The sequence below is a fragment of the Mauremys reevesii genome, linkage group 24 (genome assembly GCF_016161935.1).
Source record: "Mauremys reevesii isolate NIE-2019 linkage group 24, ASM1616193v1, whole genome shotgun sequence".
Classification (NCBI taxonomy): domain Eukaryota; kingdom Metazoa; phylum Chordata; order Testudines; family Geoemydidae; genus Mauremys; species Mauremys reevesii.
The window spans coordinates 10,278,205-10,299,049 of record NC_052646.1 but is presented as its reverse complement, the minus strand read 5'-3'; the positions used below and the strand labels follow the sequence as shown (position 1 = coordinate 10,299,049).

General features: G+C 63.8%; 1 protein-coding gene across 5 annotated transcripts; it reads left to right on the top strand.

Moving 5' to 3' along the window:
* Positions 1-589: 589 nt before the first annotated feature.
* Positions 590-20,082, top strand: NR1I3 (nuclear receptor subfamily 1 group I member 3). Of its 5 annotated transcripts, XR_005591125.1 has the most exons (10): positions 590-673; positions 4,795-5,022; positions 7,832-7,962; positions 9,954-10,135; positions 11,404-11,639; positions 12,731-12,876; positions 13,606-13,722; positions 14,712-14,813; positions 15,379-15,482; positions 18,778-18,895. XR_005591125.1 is itself a non-coding variant. In XM_039513573.1 (9 exons), the coding sequence occupies exons 2-9, from the start codon at positions 4,832-4,834 to the stop codon at positions 18,807-18,809; spliced, it is 1,137 nt and encodes a 378-aa protein (XP_039369507.1). In that variant the 5' UTR covers positions 592-673; positions 4,795-4,831; the 3' UTR covers positions 18,810-20,082. The 5 variants fall into 5 exon arrangements, 4 of the variants coding, with proteins under 4 accessions (XP_039369507.1, XP_039369505.1, XP_039369506.1 ...); XM_039513573.1 differs by lacking the exon at positions 15,379-15,482 and having other exon boundaries at positions 592-673; positions 18,778-20,082; XM_039513571.1 differs by lacking the exon at positions 15,379-15,482 and having other exon boundaries at positions 598-673; positions 14,712-14,817; positions 18,778-20,082.
* Positions 20,083-20,845: the final 763 nt, after the last annotated feature.

The window sequence follows — 20,845 nt, the reverse complement described above, 5'->3', positions numbered from 1 at the left end:
ACTCTGCCAGGTGCAGGAGGCTGGGATGGGGGGACTGAAAGCCCATGACTGGAGACAGCCAAATACCCCTCTCTCAGACTGCCAGGCTTGGCCTGGCACTGCCCCCAGTCCAGCTTCCCACAAGGGTCTGTGACTGGGGAGTGCCCAGGGGACAAGCAGGGCCGACTTCTCAGCCCTAGGACATTAAGGTAATGGGTGTCGGGCAAGGCTTTCCACCCCTCAGACTGGGCTGAGTTTGAACGGGAGTCTGCGAGCCCCAGAATGTGTGTGTGTGTGTCACCCCCGGAGACTGTGTGTGAGCCCGTGTGTGTGTGTCAGCCCCAGTGTGTGTGTGTGTCAGCCCCAGTGTGTTACCTCTCAGGGGCTACTCAGGACACACTGTCCCCATGTGCCCAAGGTCCTCTCCCTGGCTGCTCTCACCTCCCTCACCCTCCAGCTGCTCCCCTGTCCCTTTACCCCCCCACCCCAACTACTCTCCCCCACCCTTCCCTGCTGCTCCTGGCCTTCACTCCTTGAAGTTCAAAGTTCAAATTCCACCCAGGCTGTGAAATAAATCAATCTGAATCTGTCTGTGCGGACGCTGCTGGGGAGGGAGCAGAGTCCTAGCCTGCGGGGAGCCTGGGAGCCAGCCCCCCACCTGCTCCCAGCTACACACCCCCAACCCACACCATCGGTGAGTGGGCACATGGGATGTGGGGGGGGTGGCAGCTATGCTGAGGGGCTGGGGTGGCACAGGGTCTTCACCTGTGTTTCCATGCGTCACGAAGGGACAGAGACAGGGAGCTGGAGCTAATGTCCCCTCTTGATTCAGGGCCAGCCAGGCAAGGTCCCCGGGTCTTCACACCAATGGGGGCCCCCTGGCTGGGCTCAATACTGCTCAGGAGAGTGAGGGACTGGGGCCAACGTGAGTGAGCAGCTGGGGAGACGGATAAGGCAGGTCTCTGGCAGGGAGAGGGGGCTTTGAACAAGTGATTGCAGGGGAATCATGAGAGCTCCGCAGCTGCCCCTGCCCCACTGCAACCGGGGGAGCCACCCAGCCCCAGCCTCAGGCCTTCAGCCTCCTCCCTGCCCCCTTTGTCCCCCTCTGGGTGCCGATCTCTGCCTGGTCCCCCCAGCCCTGGACAGCTGCCCATTTCTAATGAACTTTGCCTTCTCCAGGCTGGCTAATCTCCCCCCACGCTGAGTTAACTTCCCCGGCTCAGGCCCCGGACTGACCCTGTCGGGGAGGCGACCACGGGGCCAGCTCCTCACAGCCAGGCAGGTCACCTTGGCTCCCAGAGCAGCCTGCTTCCCCTTGACGAGGGGGCAGGCAGGGGGACCAAGCGCAACAGGCCCTGGGGTGACACCCTCACGCAGGGCATCAAGAGGTTGGGCTCCTCCTGACTCCAGCAGGGCAGGGCAGGTCCAGCCCGAGACACAAAACCTGCCCCTGTGGGGCAGGCACAGAGTGTTGCACACACACTGCAGTGATGCCTGGCTTGGGCTAGGAGGGAACTTGAACCCAGGTCAGCCAGGTCCTAGGCAAGTGCTCTACCCACTGGGCTAGTGTGAACAAAACAGCTGCTGTTGCTGCCCCTCCTCCTTGGATGCTTTGCTGTGGAGCGAGGCACCTGCCTCCCTCATTCTCACCAGAAAGGCCCGAGGCGCCAGGCGCCATGCGAGGGGCTCCTGGGTGACTCGCTAGCAGCTGAGCACCTCCTTGCAGCCAGGGCTTAGGTGCTTAGCTCGGTGAGGGGGCGGGGCTTAGCTCACACCCCTCCGGTCGGCATCTCCCATTGGCTGACTTAGGCGGTTCCCCCCAGTGTGCTGGAGTGTGGGTGGCAGCAGTGACAGATGCCCCTCCCCCCCTTCAGTGTACGGGAGCCCAGGCCCCTGGCTCTGGCTGTGTGGGTCACAGTGTCAGGCCCCTCTCGCCCCATTCAGTGTATGGGAGCCCAGGCCCCTGGCTCTGGCTGTGTGGGTCACAGTGTCAGGTGCCCCTCCCCATTCAGTGTGCTGTGTGGGTCACAGTGTCAGGCACCTCTCGCCCCATTCAGTGTATGGGAGCCCAGGCCCCTAGCTCTGGCTGTGTGGGTCGCAGTGTCAGGCATCTCTCGCCCCATTTAGTGTATGGGAGCCCAGGCCCCTAGCTCTGGCTGTGTGGGTCACAGTGTCAGGTGCCCCTCCCCCCATTCAGTGTACGGGAGCCCAGGCCCCTGGCTCTGGCTGTGTGGGTCACAGTGTCAGGTGCCCCTCCCCCCATTCAGTGTACGGGAGCCCAGGCCCCTGGCTCTGGCTGTGTGGGTCACAGTGTCAGGCCCCTCTCGCCCCATTCAGTGTACGGGAGCCCAGGCCCCTGGCTCTGGCTGTGTGGGTCGCAGTGTCAGGCGCCCCTCCCCCCATTCAGTGTACGGGAGCCCAGGCCCCTGGCTCTGGCTGTGTGGGTCACAGTGTCAGGTGCCCCTCCCCCCATTCAGTGTACGGGAGCCCAGGCCCCTGGCTGTGTGGGTCGCAGGGTGTTCCTGTGATTTGCTAAGTGCTTAAAAGTTAGTGCTGCCCCAGGCTCAGCATCACAGCATCTCAGCCCCTCTTGGGGCTCCCTACCCATCTGTAAAGTGAGGAGCAAACATCCCCACTCCCCAGGGGCTGAGAGGAGACAACCCATGAACCATTGTGATGGGGCTTGGATATAGCAGTGAGCAGGACCAGCTATGTACTGAGAGAGCTAGGTCACTAGGTAGCTAGAGGGATAGATGGGGGTCTACGGGGTTAGAAGGGTGTGGGGGGATAGATGGGTATGTATGGGGACAGAAGGGGGTGTATCGGGATAGATGGGGCTGTATGGGGATACATACTGGGGTGTATGGGGATAATAGAGGGGTGTATGGGGATAGATCAGGGGTGGGCAAATTTTTTGGCCTGAGGGCCACATCAGGGTTGCAAAACTGTATGGAGGGCCGGGTAGGGAAGGCTGTGCCTCCCCAAACAGCCTGGCCCCCGCCCTCTATCCGACCCCTCCCACTTCCCACCCCTGACTGCCCCCCTCAGAACCCCTCAACCCCCCCGTTCCTTGTCCCCTGACCACCCCCTCCTGGGACCCCTCACCCCTCATCCAACCCCCAGGACCCCACCCCATATCCAACCCCCGGCTCCTGACTGCTCTGACCCCTATCCACACCCCGCCCCTGACAGGCCCCGGGACTCCCATGCTTATCCAACCCCCAGTTCCCACTCCCCGATCGCCCCCCCGAACCTCTGCCCCATCCAACTGTCCCCTGCTCCCTGTCCCCTGACTGCCCCCTGGGACCTCCTGCCCCTTAATCCAACCCCCTGGCCCCCACTCCCTAACCATGACACGCTGCCGCACTGCCCTGCAGGAGCGCACCGCTCTGCTTGCCCAGAGTGCTGCCCACGTGGCAGCGTGGCTGCGGGGGAGGGGAGACAGCGGGGGAGGGGCCGGGGGCTAGCCTCCCCGGCCGGGAACTCAAGGGCCGGACAGGACGGCCCAGCAGGCCGAATGTGGCCTGCAGGCCATAGTTTGCCCACCTCTGGGATAGATGGTGGGGTGTGTGTATGGGGATAGAAAGGGGATGTATGGGGGAGATGGGGATAGATGGTGGGTGTATGGGGATAGAAGAGGGTATATGGGGATAGATGGAGAGTATGGGGATAGCCAGAGGGATGTCTGACGATAGATGGGGGTGTCTGGGGATAGCCAGAGGGGTGTATGGGGATAGAAGAGGGTGTATGGGGATAGATGGGGTGTCTGGGGATAGCCAGAGGGGTGTATGGGGATAGATGGGGGTGTATGAGGATAGAAGAGGGTGTATGGGGATAGATGGGGGGTATGGGGATAGCCAGAGGGGGGTATGGGGGTAGCTGGGGTGTATGGGGATAGGCAGAGGGGTGCATGGGTGTAGCTGGGGGACAAAAGATTGATTCCCTGCAGAACATGCTCAGCTGTGGGAGGGGGAGCTGGCCACTAGCCAGGCTCATGCGTTGGCAGCAGTGTTCCAGAGGCAGCAACACACAGTGCACTGGGGCTGCACTGCAGAGGTGGGGGCCGGTGGAGCTGCCGGAGGGTAACTGGGGGCAGAGAAATGCTGTAACTGAGAGTGTTGCTCCCTGCTGGCACGTCCTGCCTGTTCTGTAGCCCCCGTGGCGGGAGATGGCCCTTGAGAGGCCCAGGTTCACTTGGTAGAAGATCCCCCACGGGTAGGTGACAGGCGGTGGGGCCATCTGACCACTGCCATCTGCTGCCTCCCTTGCTGGCGTTGGCACAGTTCCGGTGACTCCCGGCCCAGTGGCACAGAGGAAAGCTCCCCCTAGCATGCTGCGGGGCATGGGGGATGGGCTCCCTGGCCCAGCGGGTGGGGGATGGGCTCCCTGGCCCAGCTCCCAGGGACCCTGGCAAATGCTGGACGCAGTCCTAGTAGAACTTGATACGGGGTCTCCCCAAACCCACTCGTCCAGGCTTTGAGAGAAACAACATCCGTGCGTGTGTCTGCACGAATCAGGGGTTATCCTACCACCCATTACCGCAGTACAACCGACAGCAACAGCTAATTTGTCGTGTGACTGCACAATGCCTGCAGGAGCATAAACAACGGGCTCCACTGGGATCTGCGGGGGGGCTGTCCCTCGGGAAGGGAGGGTGGAGGAGGAATGGGGCCCACGGATGGGGAGCCGTCTCCTGGGGGAGGGCCAGGAGACCAGGCTGGACTGGTCCCTATGGAAGGACCACATGGCATGGTCTGACCTGGGCCGTCCCTGTGCTGGAGCCTGGGCCTGTCGCTGACTCTCCTCTCCCCACAGCAGCTTGCCCGTGGGTGCCTGGGGGCCAGGAGCTGCCATGCTCAGCCCCTCTGATAGGGAGAGCAGCAGCAGCAGCAGCGGCAGCCCCAGCGTGCTGAGCCTCGGGGCCGGGAGCAGGGAAGACGGGGAGCCAGAGGGAGAGGAGAAAATCTGTGCCGTGTGCGGCGACCGAGCCACCGGCTACCACTTCCATGTCATGACCTGTGAGGGCTGCAAGGGCTTCTTCAGGTGAGAGCCCCCCTGGCGCCATCGTCCTGCCAACCTCCAACCCCCTGTCCTGGGCCTTTCCGTCCCATGGGGCTGGCAAGGGTAAACACTGCCTCCTATTGGCGCTGCGCAGGCAGGGCACTGCCCTGGGTCACACCCAACACCCCTCAGAACAGGGAGGGTTAGGGTGGGGGGGGTGTGCACTCGTGTGTGTGGGTGTGCACAGGGTATGTGTAGTGTGTAATGGTGTTCTTATGTGCTTGTGTTGGGGGGAGGTGTGCAATGAGATGTGGGTGCGTGGAGGGGTTTGACCGATATTGCAACCGCATGCAGCGCCTCAGGGGACCGTGCTGGATCCAGTTTATGAATGGTTGCTGTAGCTTTGTGCCCAGGGATTGGAGCAGCTCCATGGGGGAAGGTTACCCAGGAACTAAAAACAGCGGTGGGGGGAGGTGATTCCTACAGCCCCGCGACTGTAAACAGCTCTGGAGAGGCACCTCCCTGGGGTGGTTTGCAGAGACTGGTTTAGGCCAGGGCAGTCACAGAGGACAAAGGAAGAGGGTGCGTTGTAAAGGCTGGTTCGGGTCTGGCTGGAAAGGCAGCCGGCCAAGCAAGCCTGCCTGGTTAGTGCATGTGCACAGCTCTTTCTCCCCGTTACCCTTCCTCTGGGATGCTTTTGTCCTTCAGATACATGCGCTCTGCTGGGGAAGGGCTGCGGGGGTCACTGGTAACACTGTCTTTGGAGAGGAAGCCTGATGCGGGTGCTGCCTTGCTGGGGATTTCACATTGTAAGGCAGGGGGCTGCCGTCTTAAAGCGCTGCTCAGGACGGAGTGAGCCGGGTCTCGGCCCACGTGAGGTGATGGGCTGGGAGCTGGAAGCCTCAAGAAGGTGCCCTCGAGGGGCCACAAAGGGGGAATACAGGTGCAGTTACCCTCAACTGTGACGGGATGGAATGTGCAAGGTGTGTGTGTGTGTAAACTGGTGTGTCTATAAGGGATGTGTGAGTAGGTTGTGGATGTGCATATTCAGGGTGCGCATTGGGATGTCTATGTGGGTGTGTACAGGGTGTGTCTGTGCGGGGGGGGGTATGAGGGGAGTGTGCGTTTGTGATGTGGGGGTGTCCGTATACTGGGGTGTGCAGGAGTGTGTTGTGCACTGGCGTGTGTATATCGGGAGTGCACATTGGGATGTATATGTGGGTGTGTACACAGGTATGCGTATGCATTGGGGGAGGGCATGTGTGCATAGCATGTCTGTGCGTTGGGATGTGGGGGTGTGTGTGTGCGGTGTGTGTTTGTGTGCACACAGGCAATGCCCTGGCTCAGTGGCTGTTGTGTCCAGCCCTCATGGCAGCTGCCCAGTGGCTGTGCCGTCCTGTGGCTCAGAGCCGGCCATGTGCTCGTCTCCACGAGCGGTTGCTGCTGCCAACCCCAGGTTTATCTCAGCTGATGCCCAGGCGAGTACAGCCGTGGCAGTGACGCAGGGTGCAGCTGCGATGCTCTGCCAGGCGCGACTCCCATCCCAGAGTTTCAGGGAGCTGGAGCTAATACCCCTCTTGATTCAGGGCCAGCCAGGTGAGGTCCCCGGGTCTTCACCCTGAACTGGGGGGCCTCACCTGCTGCCTCCTGCAGCTGCCAGCCTGAGACACGTGCCAGGCCTGATGGGCAGCAGCATCCCTGCACAGCTAACCAGGGTAACTCCCTGCTGCACAGTACTGCCGGGACCTGACACCCACACAGCACTCCCTACTGTGCCTCCACCCTGCTCCCTGCAGCACAGTGCCAGCTGGCTGTGCAAGGCGAGTGCCCCTTCTGCTCCCTGCAGCACCGTGCCCCCAGTGCCATGCTGAGCTACTTGCACCATTTCCTGCAGCATGCTGCACATTTCTTTGGGGTCTCCCATCCCTCTGCCCCAGAGTGACTCTGTTTCATTGTGAGGCTTATTCTCAGAGAAAGGTGTTGGGGTTTCAGGGCTTTGGGGCATTTTTAATGCTTGTGGCTTCTCCTCCATGCAGGGAAGAAACAGTTCTAGACACCCTGGTTCAGCCAGATGGGCTTGTCCTGGGCATTGCAACTGACCGGGACAACCAATGCCTGAGATGGCTACTGGGGACAGGGCCCAACGCCTCTTCACCATGGCTTCTTGCAGCACCATTTACCACTCAGTGTGCGTGTGTGTGTGCGCGCGCGCAGGCATAGCCATCTGTCTGTTTGTGTGTGCTGGAATAACCATCTGTGTGTGTGACAGCAAGCATAGGAGGTGTGGGCCTACCCATCTGCATAGGGGGCAGATCTCAGGGAGGGGGCAGAGAGCTGGCACAGCCCGACATGTTGGCATGTTACATGTCTGTGTTGCTCAGTGCCTGGGCCAGCACCTCTCACCCAGGCACACAGGGGAAGCGTAGCTGGGACGGTTTGGTGGAGAGGAAGTCAGGAGCCGGCTCCCCCAGCTCTATCCCACAATGCAGTGCCTTGCAGCTGGAAATGACCCAGAAGCCCCTGCTCCTAGCAAGGGTGCTGGGCATTGGGTTGGGCGTCCCTGTACCTGGATGGGAGGGGAGCAGGAGCAGCAAGCTGTGTTGTGCCTGGGAGGGATGCAATGCTGCATGGAGCAGGCTGGGGATGAAGCCTACAGAAGGCTGGGAGGGGATGGCGGGTTGCTGAGGAGTGCCGGGGCCGCCTGCCTGAGTTGCTCTCAGCCTTGCGGTGCCAAGTTCCAACAGGTTGCTCGCTTGGGGCTCTCACTGTGGCGGGGAGGGGAGGGTCTCCGTCCCTTTCCCAAGGCAGGGGGAGTGTCTCCTGCCCCCCAAACCCTGCCCCTCTTTTGCAGAAGGTCGATCAGCAAGAGCGTGTGCTTCACCTGCCCCTTCTCCCGCAACTGTACCATCACCAAAGCCAAGCGCCGGCAGTGCCAAGCCTGCCGCCTCCAGAAGTGCCTGGCCGTGGGCATGAGGAAGGACAGTAAGTAAGGGCTCGGCTCCCCACCCTCCTGCAGCTGGTGTCTGGCCCTGGGGAGGTTGGCAGGGGAAGTGCAAGGTCTGCTCTCCCCAGGACATCGGCACTCAGGGATATCTGTGCTGCAGCCTTGTCAGCCTGGGGGTGCTCCTCACTGGGCTCAGGCACCTTCTATTGATGAACTCCCCAGCAAGGGGGAAGCCAGGCTAGAGGGGTGCAGGGCTGGTGCTGTGTGGGGATCACAGCTAGCAGGGTGCTGGGCTGGTGCCGTGCAGGGGGTCCCAGCTGGCAGGGCCCTGGGCTGGGCTGGTTCCGTGCAGGGGGTCCCAGCTGGCAGGGCGCTGGGCTGGTGCCGTGCAGGGGGTCCCGGCTGGCAGGGCCCTGGGCTGGGCTGGTGCCGTGCAGGGGGTCCCGGCTGGCAGGGCCCTGGGCTGGGCTGGTGCCGTGCAGGGGGTCCCAGCTGGCAGGGCCCTGGGCTGGGCTGGTGCCGTGTGAGGTGTTCCAGGTCACTGTTGCCTAGTACTCGCCCCTTGTTGCCCCGCAGCAGCATCCCTGCTGGTAACAGCAGAGCCACCCAGCCACTCGCTGCTGCATCCGCTCTGTCCCCATCCCCACCAGCACCTGGCAGGCAGGGAGAAGAGGATCAAGCCATCAGTAATGTGGGGGCACGCAGGGCCCTTGGAGTGTCACCCAGAGGAGTAGCCCCTGTGTCGCTGGGTGCTGGGCAGATAACCTGCTGGGGGGACTGGGCAGACAGCTCGTCGGGGGACTGCGTGGATAGCTCGCTGCGGGGGCTGGGCAGATAGCTCGCTGGGGGCTGGGTGGATAGCTCGCTGGGGGCTGGGTGGATAGCTCCCTGGGGGGTCTGGGGGCTGCGTGGATAGCTCGCTGGGGGGGCTGGGTGGATAGCTCCCTGGGGGGGCTGGGCAGATAGCTCCCTGGGGGGGCTGGGGGCTGCGTGGATAGCTCGCTGGGGGGCAGGGACTGCGTGGATAGCTCGCTGGGGGCTGGGTGGATAGCTTGCTGGGGGGGCTGGGGGCTGCATGGATAGCTCACTGGGGGGGCTGGGGGCTGCGTGGATAGCTCGCTGGGCTGCTTTGTGCTTTCCCTGTGGAGCAGCCAAGGTCTCTGATTTGCAGCGAGTATCCGCTGTCTGAATCCAGTAATGGCTCTGGACAGTCTGCCTGCCTGGCCCCGAGCCCCCTGCCCGTGCAGCCCCAGCTCAGAGAAGGTGGCTGGTGCCCCTGATGTGTCTGGTGGGGGCAGCATTGGCCTCCTGGAGAACTGTCCTGTAGCACTGGGGGATGGGCGGGGGGAGCTCCTGGTGGAAGTGACTCTCCTGTCCTTACTCCGGTCACTCCTGAGCACCTGGCTCACACACGCTGCCTGCAAATGCCAGGAGCACCCAGGTTTGTAAGGCCACAAGGCCACACCCCTTCTTCCGGGACTCCCAGTGCCCCAGCATGCTGCAGTTTAAACACATCAGGGGCACCTGCTGAGAGCTGGAACCCAGGAGTCTGGACTCCCAGGCACCTGCTCTGCCCACTAGACCCCTCTCCGTCCCAGAGCCAGGAAGAGAACCCTGGCAGCCTAGTTTCAGCCTCCCTTTTTACCCACTAGACTCCTGTCCTTTTCTGGCTGACAGCAGGGGCTGGTTGGGGTTTCTTCCTGGCTCTAGGATGAACCCAGGAGTCCTGACTCAGCCCTGCTCCTCCACCACTCTCCCCTCTAGACCCCTCTCCAGCCCAGAGCTGGGATTAGAACGCAGGAGGCCTGGCTCCCAGTCCCTGCTCTCCCACTAGGCCCCGCTCCCTTCAGCTGGTTTGGTCATGGAGCAAAGGCAGATAGTGGAGGCCACGGCCGGGGCAGCGCCATATTGAGCTCCTCAGGCTCTCGGGCGGGGCTGAGGGAGAGGAAGCTGGGAGGCGTCTGTCAGCGTGGGCCTGGGGAGCTGTTGCTGGGGCCAAGCCCCTCACCCCTGCCTCTTGGCCCGGCAGTGATCATGTCAGAGGAGGCTCTGCAGATGCGCCGGGTCCTGCGGAAGCAGAGGAAGCAGGAGCGGGAGCCGGCGGGGGAGCCGGCAGAGCTGACAGAGGAGCAGGAGCAGCTCATCAGCATCCTCATCGAGGCCCACAAGAGGCACTTCGACTCCGGCTTCTCCCAGTTCGTGCATTGCCGGGTAAGAGCCTCAACCCCGGCACCCCCTGCAGGCACCAGGGCAGCCACTGCCCCCCCCCGAGCCACACCCCCGCTGGAACCAGCCCCCCCATACACCAACCCAGCTCATCCCAGCCGTCCTCCCGCCTCGCAGGCACTGGGGCAGCCACTGCCCCCCGAGCCACACCCCCGCTGGAACCAGCCCCCCCCCAACCCCATTGGGCTGGCCACACCCCCACTGGACTCACACCCCGCACACTGATCCAGCTCAACCCCAGCCTCTGCCTGCCCTGCCCCATCAGGAGAGCCTAGGCAAGTAGGGGGGTGGGGGCTGTTCAGGCCCTTCCCCGCTGCTGGTTGGAAGCAAAACAGCTGGGGCAGAACAGCTGCCATTGGCTACCTGAGTCACATGCTGGGATTCCTGCTCCCTGATTGGATCGGGCTGGTTACTGGGCCATGCCCTTGCCAGGGGCAGGTTTCACACCTGCCAGGGCTTGAGTCTGTTCTCTCCATAGGGTGCTCGCCTGTCCCCCCACCCCATCCCTCCTGCCCCCCAGCCCCTCCCTCCACTCCTGCCTCCCCAGCCCACCTCTTCCCCAGTACTCTGCCCCACCCCACCCTATCCCTCCCTCCTGCCCCCAGGCCCTCCACCTCCCCTCTTCCCCCTCCCTCCTGCCCCCCAGCCCACCTCTCCCCCAGTGCTCTGCCCCACCCCAGCCCCTCTGCCTCACCCCTCCTTCCTGCCCCCCAGCCCACCTCTGCCCCACCCCACCTCTCCCTCCCCTCTGCCCCACCCTTCCTTGCCTCCAGCCCCACATCCCCTCCCTGCCACCCCACCCCAACCCGCCCTCCAGTCCACATCCCCTACCACTACCCCATCCCAGCCAGGGGTGGGCTCAGGCTGCCCTGGGCAGAGCCTGCCTGCAATTCCTGTCTGTGGGAAGGGAAGACGAACAGAGACACGGCCTGGACTGCTCTGATCCCAGCAGGGCTCCCAACCCTGCCGGAGCAGCCACGCGTCTGCACTGTCCTTGCTCCGGCCCAACTGCGCCTGCATCTGCAGTGTCTGTACTTGTGGATCCTGGGCATGCGGTTCTGACCCCCAGGTCCCAGCTCAGCCCCAAGGGGGTGGGGATTGGGGCAGGTGTACCCAGCAGTCCAAAGCTCAGCTGTATGGCAGGGCAATGCACCAGGGGCTCGCCACACCCCAGAGCCAGCCGCCTCTCCACAGGGCCAGGGCCACTGACACCAGCAGCATTAAGGTTCTGACTGGGGCCTCTGTCTCCCCAGCCCCCGGTGCGATTGTACATCCACAGCCTGAGCCCTCAGAGCCCCCAGGAGCCCAGGGTTCCCCATGTCCTGCAGGGGCTCTCCCAGCCTGAGGAGGGCGGCCCTCTGGCCCCCTTGCAGAGCCTGCCAGGGGACATGCTGCCTGATGTCTTCTCCATGCTGCCCCACTTCGCTGACCTCAGCACGGTCCTCATCCAGCAAGTGATCAAATTCGCCAAGGAGATCCCAGCCTTCAGGTCAGCACGGCTGGGCTCCCGCACCCCGGGGACACGGGTGGGCGTGGGGGGCAGCTGGGGTCAGGTGGCTCAAACTGCCTGGCTGGAGGGGGAGTGGGAAACGGGAGCTGAGACCCTGAGAGTGACAGGCCCAGCTCAGCACGGCTAGCACCTGCTTTACCCCGCTCCTACCCCCTGCACCTCCGATAGCCCCACCTTGCTGCATCCCTCCTGTACCCCTCGGCCCTGCCCTGCCGCATCCCCGCTCCCCCACCCCCTCAGCCCTGCCCTGCCGCATCCCTCCTGCACCCCTCAGCCCTGCCCTGCCCTGCCGCATCCCTGGTCCCCCACCCCCCCTCAGCCCCGCCCTGCCGCATCCCTCCTGTACCCCTCAGCCCTGCCCTGCGGCATCCCTGCTCTCGCACCCCCTCAGCCCTGCCCTGCCGCATCCCTCCTGCATCCCTCAGCCCTGCCCTGCGGCATCCCTGCTCTCGCACCCCCCTCAGCCCTGCCCTGCGGCATCCCTGCTCTCGCACCCCCCTCAGCCCTGCCCTGCGGCATCCCTGCTCTCGCACCCCCTCAGCCCTGCCCTGCGGCATCCCTCCTGCACCCCTCAGCCCTGCCCTGCGGCATTCCTTCACTCGGACCCCCCTCAGCCCTGCCCTGCCGCATCCCTCCTGCACCCCTCAGCCCTGCCCTGCCACAGCCCGCCTGCGCCCGCCCCCCCCGCAGCCCTGCCCGGCCACGTCCCTGCTCTCGCACCCCCCGCAGCCCTGCCCTGCCCGGCCGCATCCCTGACCCCCTGCACTCCCCAGCCCCACCCTGCCGCATCCCTGCTGCCTCCTGCACCCCCAGCCCTGCCCTGCTACATTCATGCTCCCTCCCCCCACCTCCAAGCCCTGCCCTGCCTCATCCCTGAGGTCCCCAGTCCCTGCTCCCCCTGTACCCCAGTGTACCCCCACCCCCCCGAAGCCCGCTAAGCCCAGCCCCCGCAGGGTCCCTCCCCCTCCCCCATTTTGCACATGGCCTATGGCCCTGGGCTGCTCTGTGCAGCTGCTCCTGGCCTGGCTCCCCGGCCTGCTCTCATGCTCTCTCTTGCTCTCTCCGGGAAGGAGTTTGCCGATCGATGACCAGATCTCGCTTCTCAAAGGCGCCACTTTGGAGATCTGCCAGATCCAGTTCAACACAGTCTTCAACGAGGAGACCAAGGCCTGGGAGTGCGGCCAGCACTGCTACACCATCCAAGACGGCGCCCTGGGTGAGTCCCTCTGGCGCAAGGGGCTGGCCCAACTCGCCCGCGTTCTCTCTGCTCCTAGCCCCCAGTGTCCCCCACAGGGGCTCCCACGGCCCGGGCTAGGGGAGTCCTGGAAGGGAACGTGGGCTGCCCTGCCCAGAATCCCCTGACAAGAACCGTGGTTCCCCCTGCGCCCCATCGCAGCGCTGTGCCCTTGCCTATGGGGAACCCACCCCCAGGCTGGCAGGAGGGGCTGGAATAGAGACTGACACAGCTACAGCCCTGCACCGCACAGCGCCAAGCAGTGATTGGCTGAGCACCGACACTGTGGAAATGCTACACGTGCAGCCCCCGAGGAACTCGCTGCCGCAGGACATACGGGGCACAGGATCGCTGCCCGCTGCGACGTGGGTGAGATCAGGTGGTCCGAGGACGTTTCCCAGGGCAGGGCCAGGCTAGGAGCCCTGGGGCCCGTCTCCCAGGCAGAGGTGGCAGAGCCACACTCAGTCTTGGTGTGCTGTGAGATGCCTGCTTCTCTCTGCGCTTCCCGGGCTGGGAGGCTGCAGTCCCCGAGGAGCCGGGCCTTCGCCGTCCTGTCCTGTCCTGCAGTGTAATGCACCTCTCCTAGCCGCCCCCCCCCCCGACTTCCCCGGGCCCTGGCATGCTGGCAGCTGAGCTCAGAGCCGTGGCCCCACTGGGGAGCCCTGGGCCAGCCAGCGCAGCTCCCCCATCACCCCCCATCTCTGTCTCCAGCCGGGTTCCAGCAGATCTACCTGGAGCCGCTGCTCAAGTTCCACATCAGTCTGAGGAAACTGAGGCTGCACGAAGCTGAATATGTCCTGCTGCTGGCCATCGCCCTGTTCTCACCTGGTGAGCCCTCCCCCAGCCCCCACCACGGGCTCCGAGCCCTCCCCCCCCGAACCTGGCCACCACGATGGGCACTGAGCTCCCCAGCCCCCACCACGGGCTCCGAGGCCCCAACCTGGCCACCACGATAGGCACTGAGCTCCCCAGCCCCACCACGGGCTCCAAGGCCCCTCCCCCAACCTGGCAACCACGATGGGCACTGAGCTCCCCAGCCCCCACCACGGGCTCGAGCCCCAGAACCTGGCCACCACGATGGGCACTGAGCTCCCCCGCCCCCACCACGGGCTCCGAGCCCCACCTCCCCGAACCTGGCCACCACGATGGGCACTGAGCTCCCAGCCCCACCACGGGCTCCAGGCCCCGAACCTGGCCACCACAATGGGCACTGAGCCCCCGCATCTCCCTCAGGCTCGAGCCCCCACAACTTGCCGCACACACCGGCCCCCACCACGGGCTCTGAGCCCCCACAAACCTGTCCCCACCATGGGCACTGACCCCCGGCCGGCCCCCACCATGGGCATTGAGCTCCCCTGCCCAGCCCCCACCATGGGCACCAAGCACCTTCCCAGCCTGAAGGGCTCAGAGCCCCCCCAGCCTTTACTGCAGACCCTGAGCTCCTACCCAGCCCCAAAACAGGCACTGAGTCCCATATCCAGCCTCCCATCCTGCTCCTCCTATGGGCACTAACAAGGTGGGGTGCCGAGCCCCCTGCCCAGCCCTCCCGCCCTGCACCACCCCAGTGGGCCAGTGCGATGGCACATACGGGCATATCCATGGCCCCATCATTTGACCAGTGGAAGTCACCGTGCCTGTGAGCAGGGGGTGGGCACTGAGCCCCCGCAACCCCAGGGCTTGCTCTGTCTGCACAACAGGGTAACTCCCGCCCCTGGGCTTCCTGCACTGAGCCCCCACATACACGCAGGTGCCCCCGACCCCAGGGTACATGGCCCCTGCTCTGCCTGCACACTCATGCCAGGGCTGCCTTCCCCCAGACCACCCTGGCATCACCCAGCGCCACACGGTCGACCAGCTGCAGGAGAAGATGGCCCTGACGCTGAAGAGCTACATTGACCAACGGCACCCGCTGCCCGAAGGCAGGTGAGCAAGGGACCCCCTGTCCTGGGTCCACAGGCTGGGTGCCACCTCCCGGCTTTTTACCAGTCCTTGGGGGTGCCAGTCAGTGTGCCAGACCCCCCACCTCTGAGACTGAGCCCCAGGCCCCCTGCTCCACCCTGGGAGCTCTGCCCAGCTGGTCCAGCTGAGCCAGGCTCCTGGGCACCTTCCTCAGGGAGCTGGGCACCTCGGCAACACCCAGAGCCTCTTCCAGCCAGAGCAGGTTTATTGGTACCCTGGAGCATGGAACGGGGAGGCCTTAGGTAGCCCAGAGCGACCCAGGGGAAGAGACAGGCCACGTGGGCCAGCACCAGGCTCTGCTCCCTGTGCCTGTGTGTGACCCCGGGCCCAGTTCTTCTTCCCAGTCACCTCCTGCTGTCTCCCCCATTGTCTTCCTGCTGAGTTCACGCCTCCACTGCCTGCTGGGAGCCACTCACTGACAATGGCAGGGGTTTCCATTGTCTCTCCAGGGTCCCAGCCAGCCCTTAATTACCCACCTATGTCACCCCAGGCAGCTTCCTCATGGCTCGTGCTCTTTACATTCAGGGCAGAGCAACACCACGCCTGGAGGGAAACTGAGGCACATAGTGGAATTATAAAAATTTTACCAAAATTCCCATATTCTTCCCCTCTCAACCCTTCAAGGGCAGGTGAGTGAGAGCCCCTCACTAGCTTGCCTAGCAAAGCTGGGGCAGGAGGGGGCTGCTGGTGGGAACAGGGCCCAAAGCACTGAGCAGCCCAGCAGGGGGCGCTCACTACCATGGCCCAGAGAAGGGTGGGGAGAGCCCTTCCTGGAGCCTAGCCAGGTACCTGGCCCATCTCTGGGATGTCTGGGTGGGCTTTATCCTCACTCAGCCCCGGGAGAGATCTTCCCCCTGTAGGGCTGGGGACTGAGGGATTTGGAGGGCAGATGAGGGGACCTAGGGCCCTGATGCAGGGTCACGTGGCTGAGCTGGGAATTGAACCCAGCTGTCCTGGGGCCCAGCCACATGCCCCGCCCGCTAGCCCTTGCAGTGTCCCGCTGGTGGGGTGGGATCAGAGCGAGCCCGTGTGTCCTGGGCCCAGCGGGTGCAGCGAGCAGCCCAGGGAGGGAGGCCAGAGGCAAAGCCTCTGCCCATTGCCTGGATGTCCAGGCTCTCCCGGGAGCCGGGGGCAGCTGGCACCTGCAGGGGTCACACTGATATGTGGGGGCAGCGGGAGCTGAGCCCTGGCGGGGGCTCCAGGGTGTGCTGAGGCCAGGGGCCCAGGGCCACAGGGACTGATTGCTCAGAGCTCCTGTGCCCTTGGCGCCATGTTCCCCAGGGACCCGGGACCTGGCAGTGACACCCACCCATTCAGCGGGCTGGGAGGCAGCAGGCAGCCAGAGATGGCCAGGGCCAGGGCAGAGGGTCCCACCGTGCCCTCTGGGGCTAGGGAGCAGAGCTGAGCGCTCGGGAGGTCCAGGCAGAGAGGATTGTGGGAACCGTCACTGTGAGGTGGCTGGGTTCACTACATCGCCGATGGCTCCGGTCTCCCCAAGCGCCTGCACCCCCAGGGGTCTGGCCGCGCTACCTTCTCCTCTTGGGGGGGATCCCCCCCCCTCAGCCCGGAGCCCTAGGTCCCAGCAGGCCCCACTGGGGCCGGCCCCTGCTGCCACCCCCCTCCGGGAGCTGTGACCGGGGATTGCTAGGGCCATCAGAGCTTCCTTAGCAGAACCCAGCAGAGAAACGGACCCTAAACCATGGAAGAGTCTGTGCAGGCCTGTGTTGCACAGAGATCTGGGGCAGCCCTGGCTTGCTGCACCCCGCCCCCCAAATCTGGGGGAGATGGGGCAGCCCTGGCTTGCCCTCTCCCTCCCCTCCCTCCAGCCCTGAGTCTGGGGGAGCTGGGGCAGGCCTGGCTTGTCCCCTAGTCCTGAGGCTGTGGGAGCTTATTCCTGTGCAGTCCCTCGCAAGGTCCTGTCTCTGTGCTCTGAGCCGCTCCAAAGCGCTGGGGGTGGTTCTCATGCCCAGCTCTGGAGTCTCTCTCCCAGGAGTCAGTCCCCCAGCTGCTCCCCCAGGACAGGGAAAACTTTGACCGCTCTGTGATCAGACACTGCACCCCGATGCAGCCACACACATCCATGCCCAGCACCCGGAAATCTCACACACACACACACACACACCTACTTACACTTGCACTCTACACACACATACACACATCACACAGCTACTTACTCTTGCACTCACAACTTAACACAACTGTACAGACACACACACACACACACATATCACAGCCACTTAAGAGTACATCTCCCATGGCCATCTGTGTGCAGCTGTTCACATGACACACCCTGCAACTTGTGTAACCCTCTTGGCAGGTGGAGCCGGCAGCAACCAGGGCTGGGTTCAATATCTAGGGGTTTCTTTTCAACAATAGAACATAGAACCAGCTCGAACCCCCACCCAGTATCACCACCCCATGGTCACCTTTACTTCCCCACTTACAAGCACAGAGTCTGTGTGTAGAAAAGAAACTTTTAATGACCGGAGGAAAGTCACCCGGCATTAAGTAGGGAAAATGCCACAAGCAGGATTCATAACCATAAAACTGGGAGCAGGACACTCACCCCAGAGTGTGTGGGGCAGAGCCTTCCACCTCATGTCCTTGAGTTCTACAACCAACAGTTCCTTTTCTGTGCCCCACTCTGCTCCCTCCCCAGACCCCACTCACAGGGGTGTTGTCCCTGGTCAGTGAGGACTCAGGGTTCAGAGGGGCATCTTGCTGCTCTGCTATCAGCCGCTTCTGCCAGCTACCAAACTGCTGCCATCTGCCTCTCTGCTGTGACCTCTGTAGGTTAGTCCCATAGTGATTTTTTAGCTCTCAGCAGGCTGGGTAGAAACACTGCTCCACCCTAAGGGATGTCTGCTCTTCTTGGGTACTTAAAATAACAAAAGGCTCCTAATGGAGCCTAGTGAGCTCTGTCTTTGAACACTGAGGAGAAACACCAGACCATAAACCCTTAAGAAGACACCGCATCTCCTAGCTAAAACACCTGGCCTCACCCCTCTGACTTTCCCAGGGCTCAGGCCTTCCAGCCCCTGGCTTAGCGAGTTCCTTTCAGCTGAGGGTGACCTCTCCATCGGGACAAGCTCAGCACAGTTCTGCTCCCCTTTAGTCATACAATGAAGATAACAACATTGACCAACAACATTTCACTAGGTAACCCAACACCAGCCACAGCTGGTCACTTGGAGCTCCACAACTCTCTGCTGGACACCTACGCACAGTAGGTGTGTCCATGGAAATACAGTTTGCTCCTGAAGTCTTTCCCCCTCCCCAGCTAGCAGTCAGGGGAGGGCTCATTCAGACCCTGCTTACACTTGTGTGCACAAGGCCTTATCACTACTAGCCAGCCCCCGCTCTGCCCCAGCCAGCCAGAGGTTGCTTTGCCTTTGGGCAGCTGGAAGCAAAAGGGCCCTTGTCAGGGGGTGGGGTGGGGGGTCGCTCTCCCTAGCTAGGGAAGGGGTGGGCTCAGCCTGGGAGCCCCTCTCCCCAGTGGGGCCAGCCAGCTCCCACCCAAGGGGCAGCTGCTTAGCCCAAGGGTTTTCAGTCTAGCCTCCTGCCCCTCTGTGTTCCAGCCACATGCACCTCCTGTGAAACAGCCCTTTGGGGTGGGGGGATGGGAGTCGGGTCAGGACTCCTGAGCTCTAGTTCCAGCTCTGGAGGGGAGGGGGGGTCTAGTGGGTTCATAGCAGAGGGGATGGGAGTCAGGGCTCCTAGGTTCTGTTCCTGACCCTGTGCATAGATAGGTCCTGTCCCCCTCACGTGCCTCAGTTTCCCCTATCTCCTACCCAGGCTGTGTGGAATGGAGTCCTGGGGGGGGGGCAGGGGGGGAGCTGTTTCTGGCATGGCGCAGAGCCACTGCTGGGGCAGGCAGGCGCCATGGCCACAGGCGGGGCTGACACTCAGCTCCTTCTGCCCCAGGCTCCTCTACGCAAAACTGCTCTTGCTGCTGACCGAGCTGCGGACGCTCAAGGTGGAGAACACACGGCAGATCCTGCACATCCAGGACCTGACCGCCATGACGCCGCTGCTCTCCGAGATCATCAGCTAGAGCCCGGAGTCAGGACCTGCTGGCTGCCCCCCTGGCTGGGGCCAGGATCCCCCTGGACCAGGGGCCCCCTCGCTGGGGTGGGTACCCTACTGGACAGGGCCTCCCTTCACTGGGGCTGGGACCCCACTGGACCAGGGTCCCCCTCACCGGGGCCAGGACCCCACTGGACCGGGTCCCCCCTGTCACTGGGGCTAGGACCTCACTGGACCAGGGTCCCACCTTGCTGGGGCCAGGACCCTACTGGACTGGGAACCTTCCCCCCAGCTACTTTCCAGGCCCGTCTGCTGCCCCCCAGGAGCTCCAGGACTCCTCGGCTGAGCCCTGCTGCCGGACCCAGCTGCCCGAGCCTGTTGCTCCTGGCTCGTTGCTCCTCTCCCCTCCACTCAGCGACTCCAACCCGCTCTCAGCTCCGGGGGCCTGGGCCGGCTGTGGCTCTGAGGAATCAAAGCCGACCCCTTGGCTCAGCTGCGCCCCTGCCCAGGGACACGGCTGAAACGGGCCAGAACCAGCCTGCGTCTGGACCAGATACGAGCCTGACGTGTGAGCCCAGGCAGGCCCAGATGCTGGATGCTGCAGCCAGGCAGGGGTGGGGCTGGGCATGTGGCCATTCGGTTCCACCTGCGGCCTCGGGGGCTCTAGCCCATCTGCCCAGCGTCACCTTGGGCCAGCGGCTGCACCAGAGCCTAGCCAGGCCCAGCGCTGCGAGCAGGAGCACTGGGTATGGCTGAGAGTGAGACACCAGGTGGGAAGGGGAGTCACACCCACGAGTGGGGCAGGCCCTGTGATTCTCCAGGGCCTGCTCTGGGCCCAGCAGGCAGCATGGGGCTGCCCACTGCCGCTCACATGCCTGGAGCAGCACCCAGCCCAGGATGTGCCAGCACCTGCAGCCAGCCTGGCAAGAGAGCCTGGCACAAGGCCTGCATCCCCCAGCCCTGTGTGGGGCCTGCCCCCCGGTCCAGAGCCTGTGCCTTGGCACTGCCCCACCCCAGCACTGCCTCCCGCCCCATACAGAGCCTACCTCCCTTCGTACAGGGCCTGGCCCTCAGCCCTGCCCCATTCCACAGGGAATGCCCCCCTCAGTCCTGCCCCCCCAATTCAGGGCCTGCCCCTTGACCCTGCCCCACCCTAGCACAGGATCGGCGCCCTCCCAGCCCGCTGGCCACACAGGATTGACCCTTTTAAACAGGGAAACTGAGGCACCAAGCAGTGCTGTGACTTGAGCCTCTGGCTGTTGGGTTCTCAGCCTGGCTCTGCTCCCAGGGGCCGTGGCTCTAGCTGCCAGGAGCCCAAAAGTGCTGCCAGCGTAGCCGAGAGGGGCCCAGCCGGGGGGCCAAGGAGATCGTGCCCACTTGCCCGGCTGCCCTTGTAGGGTGGACAAGGGCTTATTGGCTGGGTCCCTCGTGGCCCTGGACATGGGGAGGGTGTTTGTTTGAGGCCTGTCGCTGGAGTTGTGAGTGCTCAGCGTAGGCCAGTGCCCAGGGGCCCTGGGGTCAGAGGGCACAGAGCCCAGGTGTCCTACCTGTCCCAGGTGCGGCCGTTTACTCCAGCGAGACGCTCCCAGTGGGGGGGGGGGGGCAGCGCCAGCTTTACCCGGGCCTCAATACCCCCCCTTCACCGTGCGCGGCGATGTTGTGTCACCCCAGCCGCAGGCACTTTCCCCTCCCTCGGCCACGCACACCTGGGCCACAGCTCCATGGCTGTGTCTGGGGGCTCCCGAGGGGCTGGGCTGCGGGCAGGGTGGGCAGGGACGTGGCACTGTGGCTCCTGGGGGCATAGCTCGGGGGGGCACATGAGGGGTTGGGCTGCTGGGGGTGGGGGTAGGGCCATGGTGCCTGGGACACGTCTGTCACTAGCACACTTTAGGGGCCAAATTAAAGCCTCATTTATTTATTCACTCTCCTTGTATCTCTAATGGGGGGCAGCCCCCCCATCGCTCCC

Bases quoted from the DNA above. Each gene is read 5' to 3' on its own strand.
- NR1I3 (XM_039513571.1), top strand. From the start codon at position 4,832: ATGCTCAGCCCCTCTGATAGGGAGAGCAGCAGCAGCAGCAGCGGCAGC. The intron at 10,136-11,403 runs GTAAGAGCCTCA...CTGTCTCCCCAG, and splicing joins CCCAGTTCGTGCATTGCCGG to CCCCCGGTGCGATTGTACAT. The intron at 13,723-14,711 runs GTGAGCCCTCCC...GCCTTCCCCCAG, and splicing joins CATCGCCCTGTTCTCACCTG to ACCACCCTGGCATCACCCAG.